At 57.6% G+C, this 8,693-nt stretch overlaps 1 protein-coding gene across 2 annotated transcripts; it reads left to right on the forward strand.

The window, feature by feature from the left end:
• Positions 1-2,689: 2,689 nt before the first annotated feature.
• On the forward strand, positions 2,690-7,697 carry LOC121161868 (cellular retinoic acid-binding protein 2). 2 transcript variants are annotated; one of them, XM_040988509.1, is made up of 4 exons: positions 2,690-2,859; positions 6,714-6,892; positions 7,099-7,215; positions 7,647-7,697. In XM_040988509.1, the coding sequence occupies exons 1-4, from the start codon at positions 2,790-2,792 to the stop codon at positions 7,695-7,697; spliced, it is 417 nt and encodes a 138-aa protein (XP_040844443.1). In that variant the 5' UTR covers positions 2,690-2,789. The 2 variants fall into 2 exon arrangements, with proteins under 2 accessions (XP_040844443.1, XP_040844444.1); XM_040988510.1 differs by lacking the exon at positions 7,099-7,215.
• The last annotated feature ends 996 nt before the right edge of the window (positions 7,698-8,693 follow it).

Below are 8,693 nucleotides of genomic sequence, written 5' to 3' on the forward strand. Positions count from 1 at the left end.
AGAAAGAAAGAAAGAAAGAAAGAAAGAAAGAAAGAAAGAAAGGAAGGAAGTGGCCTGGCATGATGTCAGTGTTTATGGTCCTGGCCTTGCATGCCCGGGATCCCATAAGGGTGCTGGTTGTCATCTTGGCGGCCCAGCTTCCCATCCAGTTCCCTGCCTGTGGCCTGGGAAAGCAGTTGAGGATGGCCCAAAACTTTGGGTCCAGGCACCCGTGCTGGAGAACTGGAAGATTCTCCTGGCTTTGGATTGGGATAGCATCAGCTGTTGCGCTCACTTGGGGAGTGAATCATCGGACAGAAGATCTTCCTCTCTGTCTCTCCTCTCTGTATATCTGACTTTCCAATAAAAAGTAAATAAATAAATCAATCTTTAAAAAAATTAATAGAAAAACAAGAAATCAAAAGTGGATGTAGGGGATGCCCAGGCCCCTCACTGTGGCGTGGGCAAACCTGCCCTGTGCACCGAAATCCCTCTTGTGCCCCGAAGCCTGTGGGTGGTGTAGGACTGAGTGAGTGCCTGCTGCCTGCGTGCTGGCCTGTTAGTGTGTGTGTGCATCAGTTGGTGGGTGAGGGTGACCAGTGCGCTGGAGTGTGCGGTGCGGCGCGGCCCCCGCAACCCCGGCTCCCTTGAGACCCTCGGCTCCCAGTGCCCCGTCCCAGGTCTCGACCCCATGGTGGTGCCAAGCGTGGCTGATTGCTTGCTGTGTCACTTGCTTGCTTGCTTGGCGGGAGTGAGGGTGGCTGTGGGGGAAGGGATGGGGGAGGGAGAGGGGTTGGGATGGGGAGCGGGGAGCGTCCTCGGGGCCCCAGGTCTCCATGGGGACTGCCCGCCCGCCGGGGCTGGGTGTCTGGGACACCGTAGGTGCGTGCGTGTGCGTGCCAGCTGCAGGGGCTCCCAGCGTCGTGCCCAGCCGTAGGAGGGCATGGCGCAGCAGTGTGAGGCGCCTCCTGGAAGCCCGGCCGCGAAGGCCACCCCTCCAGCCCTCTGGCGGCAGTGGAGGCCTCCGTGCCTCCCCAGCTGTGGGAGGTGGAGGGACAAGGAGAGTGCGGGGGTGCGGGGTGAGGCGCCCTGGCTGCGGGCAGGGGGAGGCGGCCTGGGAAGAGAGCTGGAGTGTCCTGGGGGTCGCTGAAGCAGGAGGTAGGCCGGTGTTAGCCTGGCGGTCCGGGTAGGGGCGGCAGCAGGATACAATGTAGCCCCCAACCCACCCACCTCCTGTTCAGGGTCCATCACCCCCCCAGCTCCCTGGACTCTGGGATTCCGGGGTTCCGAGGGTTGAGGGCTCTGGGACTTCACCCTTGGCCATGCTGGTAGGGAGGGGCCTAGGCCAGGCCGCAGCACGGGGACCAGTTGTGAGTTTTTGCTTCAGAATGAGCGGAAAGGGCAAATCCTGAGGGGTTGCAGAGTCAGAAACTAGTGTGGACTGCAGAGCCACGTGCACCTGGCCTCCGGTCCCTTCACACGGGGCAAGCAGGGATGGTTCCTCTCAGGCCAGGCACCGCACGTGTGTATGCGCGAGGGGAGACGGGTATGCTCCGGTTTCTCCATTTCCCGGGTTTCTCCACCGGGTCTTGCCCACTTCCACTCGATTCAGTCTTAGAGCGCAGCCCTGCCCTACCCCCACCTCCTTTGATCAAAGAGGCCCTCTGAGGGGGCGGACACTCCTTCCCCGCTTGGCAAGGTGACACCTGAGACCGCTCCGCCCCTCTTGCCGGGGCACCCATCCTCCAAGCTTGCAGGCGCGGCGCGCCAGGGCTCGGCGCCTCCGTCTCCTCACCTGCCCCCTGCCGCCCACCGAGCCCTCCTCCAGGGGTCTGGGGTGGGGGAGAGGAGCGACCGAGGAAACGCCTTAATAAAGAGCTCATGTCAAGTGAGTGGCTGTGGCCTCTGCCCTCCCCAGCCATGCGCCCCAGGCTCCTGCTTAACCCTTCCATGCCTGCGCAGCGCATTAATGGGAAACGAATCGCCCGGCGCCTACTTCCCGCGATCCCACCCGAGACCCGAGCCCAGACCGATGGAGGGGGCCCGCGCCCAACCCCCCCAGCCTCTTGGAGTCGTTCCAGCAGGGGGCGCCGTTGCCTTGCTTGGTGCCTGTCCCGGGGAGTCCGTGGACTCCCCAACCTCAGTTTGGAGACATCCCTCCGGATCCAGTCCAAGCTCAGCCGCCCGAGCCTTTCCCCAGCAGCCGCACCGTATCTGGAGTCCTCCCGCCCTTGGGGTCGCCGGGTGTCCGGTGCTAAGAGTCCAGGGCACCCGGCCAGGTTGGGTGCGGATGGGGAACAGGCGAGACGGCATCTCGTGGTCCTCCACAGAGAATACCAGTAAGACCAGGACATTTGCACACCACCCCCACCCCGCTGGCGCCCCAATTCAAGTGCTTGCCCTCTACCGGTACCCCTCCCCATTCGCACAGGAACTCGAGAAAAGCCTATCTTGGGGCTGTGCAAATTTTGGACTCCCCACATCCCTCCCCTGCCATGAGGCAGAATCCAGAGACCTGAGGAGGGGAAGTGGGTGGGGGTTGGTGGCCGGGGCGCAGGCCCCCGCCCCAGATGGCAGGGGGATGGGGGAAGAGTGGGAGGCGGGGCCACCTCATTCCTGGGCAGGGAGGGCTGCACAGGGTATAAAAACCGCCCGCGCGGGAACCCAAGCCAGCTTTGGCGGTGCCCTCAGACGTGTCTCGGTCCCAGAGTTTCTTGGTGGCGCAGAAGGACTCCTTGAACGAAAGGACTCAGAGTCCAGAGTTCCCACCGAGGGATCTAATCTAGGGGACCGCCAATGGTGCAGCCACCATGTCCAACTTCTCTGGCAACTGGAAGATCATCCGCTCAGAAAACTTTGAGGAAATGCTCAAAGCGCTGGGTAAGGAGGTGATTCCAGCGTCCAGAAGGGCTGGGGGGCGCGGTAGAGTCAGCAGAGACAGGCACAAGAAAGAAAGGGGGACCTGGCCCCGGGGGTGCGTGTGGGGGAGTGGGGGGAATAGGGAGCCTATATCTCCAAGGAAAAGAGCAGGTCTCTTAAGTCCCTCCTGGGGGAGCATGGCCAGAGTGCCCACAGAGCAGTACCAGCCCCAGCTGTGACTCAGAGCCTTCCAATCAAGAGGAAAGAAAGCAGAAACCCGAGATGGGAGGGGACTGTGGCTCTAGCCCCAGGCTGGCCAGCTGAGCCAGGCACCTGGCTTTCTGCAATTCAGAAGCTGCTGGCTGGAAGAGCAGGAGGCAGGCCTCCAGCCTGGGACCCCTTGGAGGACTTCCAGACTCCTTCCCTGTGCTCCACCTGTGACCCAATCCCTGCCCAAGTCCTCACCTCTCTCGCCCACCTGCCAGGTGGTTTGCATCTTCCCTTCCCCCTCCTGCGCTTTTTCCCCACCCCCACCTATGAGACAAATATTTTCCTACCCAGAGCATTTCCAAGAGTCCTGAAATTGCCCAGGATAATTATCACTTTCTTGGGTTTCAACAAATGGCCTGGCGTGAAACCCCAATCCCACATTTCTGAAAATCCAGGTTTCTAGCATCTTCTCTGCCCAGAGACCTGCTGTTCCTTGCCTGGGGGCAGGCTGTTGTCAGAGGTGGGAGCTGCTGAATGGCAGCCAGCCTACCCCTCCAACTCTGCTGGCCCACCTCCTGCAGGGTTCTCTCTCGGGGTTCATTCTGAAGGGGCGGGATGGGGGCCAGCTTTTAGTTGCTGGGGAGACCACTCCAGGCAAGCTGGAGGTTAGCAGGGGCTTCAGCCATTGGGAGCCCAGCGGTAAGCCTGCCCTCCATTTCTGGATTAAACAGAGACTCTAGATGGCTCAGTGGCTGGGGAGGGCACCCTGAGTGGGACAGGAGACACAAGGAGCAAGCCTGGACCTCAGAAGGGTCTAGAACACTGATGGAATAGCTGATATGGTCTTCGTGCCAGTCAAGGGTCAGTTCTTCCTGCAGTCTGACCACAAATACCTCTTGCAGTCCAATCTTCCTTGCTGAAACAAATATGATGGAGGTATTTCCAAAACATCACTGCTGCCGCTTCCCCCACTTGCTTGGGATCCTAGCCTCACCCCGCTGCCCCCCACCCGCACCTCCAGTGGATGAGGTGGTGGCTGGGCACATCCCCCAGGCCCAGCTGGAGACTAGGTTCCAAAGCCCAACCCTGTTTGTCCTCACTGCAGGATCCCTCAGAGCCACGTGCCCTCCACAGGCCCTGATAGGGGGCAGATTGAAAGCAGACCCATTAGACAAACATGGAGTTGGCCAAGGTCAGCAGAGCCCAGCTCTGGGGCTGCTCGAAGACAACGCAGCCTCAGCTCTGCAGGACCCCTGTCCCTCCTCTTAACCTCCACACTTGCTGTTTTCGAGGGTCCATCTCCTGGTGAAGGAGGCTTGGGGTGTTTGGGGGTGTCAGCTCCATCAGCTATGATGGTCACACAGCAGATTTTGTTACAGCGAGAACAATGCGTGTCAGGTATCTGGGTGGACTTCCCAGCTGGCAACAGAGCACTGCAGCCTCTCTCTCCCTCTGTCTTTTATGGTTTATTTATCTATTTGAAAGATAGGACAAGAGGGAGAGATGTGCAATCTGCTGGTCTACTCCCCAAATGGCCAAAATGGCCAGATCTGGTCCAGGCCAAAGTTAGGGCCTGGGAACGCCAACCTGGTCTCCCATGTGGGTGGCAAGAACCCAAGCACTTGGGCCATTTTCTGCAGCTTTCTCAGGTGCATTAGTAGGTTGCTGGATCAGAAGTAGAGATGCCAGGACTCAAAATGACACTATAATAACAGGATGCTGGTACTGCAAGTAGCGGCTTAACCCTTTGTGCCACAACACTACAGTAGCTTCTTTGTCTAGGGAGATGGGGCAGGGTGTGTCTCCTCTACCAGGACAACTAGGCCTGGGGAGCTCAGTTATTTCTCCAGGACCCAAATTATCGGCAGCCAAAAAGTAGGGTTCCTGGGACTCCCAAGGGGTGGGGCATCTGTTTGGCAAGGGGCTATTTCCCCCAGGCCTGGAGGAGGCCAGGAAGTTGAGGCCAGCTTGGCCCTGCTACCCCTCCCTGTTGCATCCCTGAAGGGCTGCCCTCCACTTGCACTCCTCCTGCCTGGCCAGGCCAGGTCACATGGGGTATGGAGCTCAGACTCTAGTCTGTCCAGCAGTGTCTTCTGGTCCGTTTGTGGTCCTATCCCAAAAGAATGCTCTCTTGCCTCCTAGGCCCCTTTTCTTTTCTCTTTCTTTTTCTTTTCTTTTCTTTTCTTTTCTTTTCTTTTCTTTTCTTTTCTTTTCTTTTCTTTTCTTTCTTTCTTTCTTTCTTTCTTTCTTTCTTTCTTTCTTTCTTTCTTTCTTTCTTTCTCTTCCTTCCTTCCTTTCTTTCTTTCTTTTTTTAAAATATGGGATTGTAGTGCTTTCAGGGTGAAGGATAGCCAATTGGGCCATTGCACCAAGCCCATCCACCTCTCTCTTACTGTGGGAGCAGAGGGCAGGGGTCCCGTCTGAGAAAGGCTACTAGAACACAGAGGCTGAGTGAGATGGCTTGGCCATGAGGTAGCAAAGGGCGGTCCCGGAGTAAGGGACTCAGCATGGGAGGAGGGAGGCAGTGTCACTTTCTGTACTTCCCACTTGGGGAGAGGGGCCTGGGACTCTGAACTCCCACTCTGGCTTCATCGGTAGAAGTTACGAGGCTCAGCACTGTAGCCTAGTGGCTAAATCCTTTCCTTGCAACTACTGGGATCCCAGATGGGCGTTGATGTGTTTCTCTACCACTCTACTTCCCATTCAGTTCCCTGCGTGTGGCCTGGGAAAACAGCCAAGGATGACTCAAAGCCTTGGGACCCTGTACCTGCGTGGGGCAACTAGAAGACTCCTGGCTCTTGGCTTTGGATCAGCTTAGCTCTGACCATTGCAGTCACTTGGGGAGTGAACTAGTAGACAGATCTTTGTCTATCCTCTGTATATTTGCCTTTCCAATAAAAAGAAAAAAAAAAGAAATAATAAGACCTGTGCACATAGCTATATGGTTTCCTGCAGACCTACAGCCAGGCCTGGCAACACGTGGACCATGTCTGAAGCCAGCATCCTCATTGACAGCGTCTGATGATCAAGGAATTCAAGATTCAGAGAGGTCACACGCTTTGCCCACTGTCACCCAGCCAGGCAGAGTGCTGAGCCAGGAAGACACCTTGGGTCTGGTGCAGGGGGTGGGGGTCTTACTTTGGAGTCTGTGGCACTCTGTAGTGGGGGGAAAGCACCTCCCCATCTCCTCCCCACTGAGGAATGCTGGTCCCCGTGCATGTTTGAGGAGCAAATGCTTAGAACTTCAGTGGGGAACACACCACAGCAGGTCTCCAAAGGAGAAAGAGAACAAAAGGCCACAGGCAAGCAGAGCAAGCCAAGATAAACCCACAGAGGTGGCAGCAGGTGGGAAAATTCTGGGAATAAAGAACAGAGATTTAGGGAACTTAGTCCAGGCCTGTTGCCTTACAAGCTGAGGCTGGGGCTAGAACAGGCTCTCCAAGGACTGGGGCACTGCCTCTCTGGCCTTACTGCCTGAGCCTTACCATTTTTCAGGGTTGTACCACCCCATGTCCCCTTCAAGGTACCCTCCCTGGATGCTCCAGACAGAGAACTGACCACCTTTCTTCCCCGCCATCCATCAAGGCAGAGGTCAGTCAGCTCCAACTGTGACATAGGCAGGGAGGGATGAGGCAGATCCCTGGAGCCCACCTCTGTCTCCACAGGAGTGAACATGATGCTAAGGAAGATTGCAGTAGCCGCAGCATCCAAGCCCACCGTGGAGATCAAACAGGATGGAGACCATTTCTACATCAAGACGTCCACCACCGTGCGCACCACCGAGATTGACTTCAAGATCGGGGAAGAGTTTGAGGAACAGACCGTGGACGGAAAACCTTGCAAGGTGAGTGCCAGGAAAAGGGGTCTCTCAAAGCTGTGTCCTCTGTTGCCTGAGCTCTCCATAGGCCACTTTCCAGGCTCTTCTAGATTCCTATCTGCATTTTCCCAGAGGAGCAAGTTCCCAGGGAGGATGGGGATAGAGTGGGGAGGAGCAAGGTTGGGGGTTCTGGGCTGCCCAGTCCTGGCTCACTCAGCCACCTGTTGCTGCAGAGCTTGGTGAGATGGGAGCGTGAGAACAAAATGGTGTGCGAGCAGAGGCTCCTGAAGGGAGAGGGCCCCAAAACTTCCTGGACCAGGGAGCTGACCAATGACGGGGAGCTGATCCTGGTGAGTCCTCCCTCCTCCCCTTGCAGTGCTGTCTTTGGAGATGCCCCCGGGAGACCCAGGGGTGGCTGAGGTTTGAGGATGACTGGTAGCCCTTCTCTCTTGCCTCCTGGTAGGGCTGACTTCCCAGGACTGAGCTGACAGCATGAGCTAGAAGGGGTGCCCCCTGTGGTGTGGGGCACAGGACGTGCTCTGCTGGTGGGTCCCAGCAGCAGCAGTAGCAGGGTTCCATTGGCAGGGGCGGGAAGACCTGGTCCCTGGGGCTTTTACTTCTGGTTTCCCTGCAGTATTCACGGCTCAGGTATCATGAGACAGGCTTCTGCCCCTTCCTTAGGCCAGGAAGTCCCCAAGTGTCTCCACTCAACCTTGTCCAGAGCTGTAAGACCTGGGGATGGGAAGGTCTGCCAGGCTGACTCTGCCTTCTGTCCTTCCAGGTCATGACTGCGGATGATGTCGTGTGCACCAGGGTCTATGTCCGGGAGTAACGGGCCATGAGAGTGGCCCAATCCCACCTCCACCCATGCACCCTGCCTTGCCCCACTGCCCGCTGCCTGCCTTGGAGAAATGACTCAGGCAGGATTGGCTGCCGCAAGGGTCTGTGTGAACACTGCTGTTTGCTGAAATCCAAGGCGATTCAGCTTTTCAGCCTGCGAGGCCTGGCTTCCTCTCCTCCTGCCGGCATCACCTCCTTTCATCCCACCCATCACTGGCTCCCAGCCCATCTGATCCCCATCCAGGTCCCCGGCTCCCACCCCGCCCCAGTGGCTGGAGTTGGCAGTCCATCCAGTCTTTTTCCGGAAGGAAGCTGTTAAGCAAGGCAGAGAGAGAGACGCCTCTATTCTTTTTCCTAGGAGACCCTAAAGGGCAGAAGCTCCCTGCTCAAGGGTTGTGTTTTTCCCCAGAGACTGAGACTCCCTGGGCATAGAGCCAATTTCCCTCCCCTCCACCCCAACTCACCCCCTAGCTCCTAGTGTTCCAGAACTTTCCTGCTCATCAGCCCAGGGTGATGGGCAGTCACAGTCCTGGACTGGGAAACAGGATTGGGCAGGGACCGCTCACCCTGCTCCTCCAGTCTGGGCCAGCCGTGAGAAAGTCCCTCCAGGTGCCCCTCCCAGCCCCAAGGCCCTCCTGCGCTCCTCTTCCCGTTACTCAGCAGAGCACCTAGGAAACAAGACACAGTACACAACCCCCACCTGCCACCCACCCACAGACACACACAGCTCAAATTCAGGGAGATCACTGTGGGCAGAACATCAGCTTCTCTGAAGCCCAGGCTACTTCTCTAGGTCCAGCCATGCCACCTCCACCTCAGGAGAGACTGAGCAGGACCTGCGAGGCTGCCCCAAGAGTGGTCCGGAGTGGGAGGAAGGGAGGGTTATGTATGAAAAACTTAACTATCCTTGGCTTGGGGAGGCAGAGAGACATGGCTGTCACACAGGTCACAGGGTATGTCCTGGGGGAGGCTGCACCAACAGCTAGAG

This window comes from Ochotona curzoniae, unplaced genomic scaffold (genome assembly GCF_017591425.1).
Source record: "Ochotona curzoniae isolate NIBS_2020 unplaced genomic scaffold, NIBS_Ocur_1.0 contig_4903, whole genome shotgun sequence".
NCBI lineage: Eukaryota > Metazoa > Chordata > Mammalia > Lagomorpha > Ochotonidae > Ochotona > Ochotona curzoniae.

What these genes read in the sequence shown, in the direction of transcription:
- LOC121161868 (XM_040988509.1), top strand. Translation starts at nt 2,790, where the DNA reads ATGTCCAACTTCTCTGGCAACTGGAAGATCATCCGCTCAGAAAACTTT. An exon ending in TGGACGGAAAACCTTGCAAG is followed by an intron (nt 6,893 to 7,098) that starts GTGAGTGCCAGG and finishes CTGTTGCTGCAG; the next exon opens with AGCTTGGTGAGATGGGAGCG. An exon ending in ATGACGGGGAGCTGATCCTG is followed by an intron (nt 7,216 to 7,646) that starts GTGAGTCCTCCC and finishes CTGTCCTTCCAG; the next exon opens with GTCATGACTGCGGATGATGT.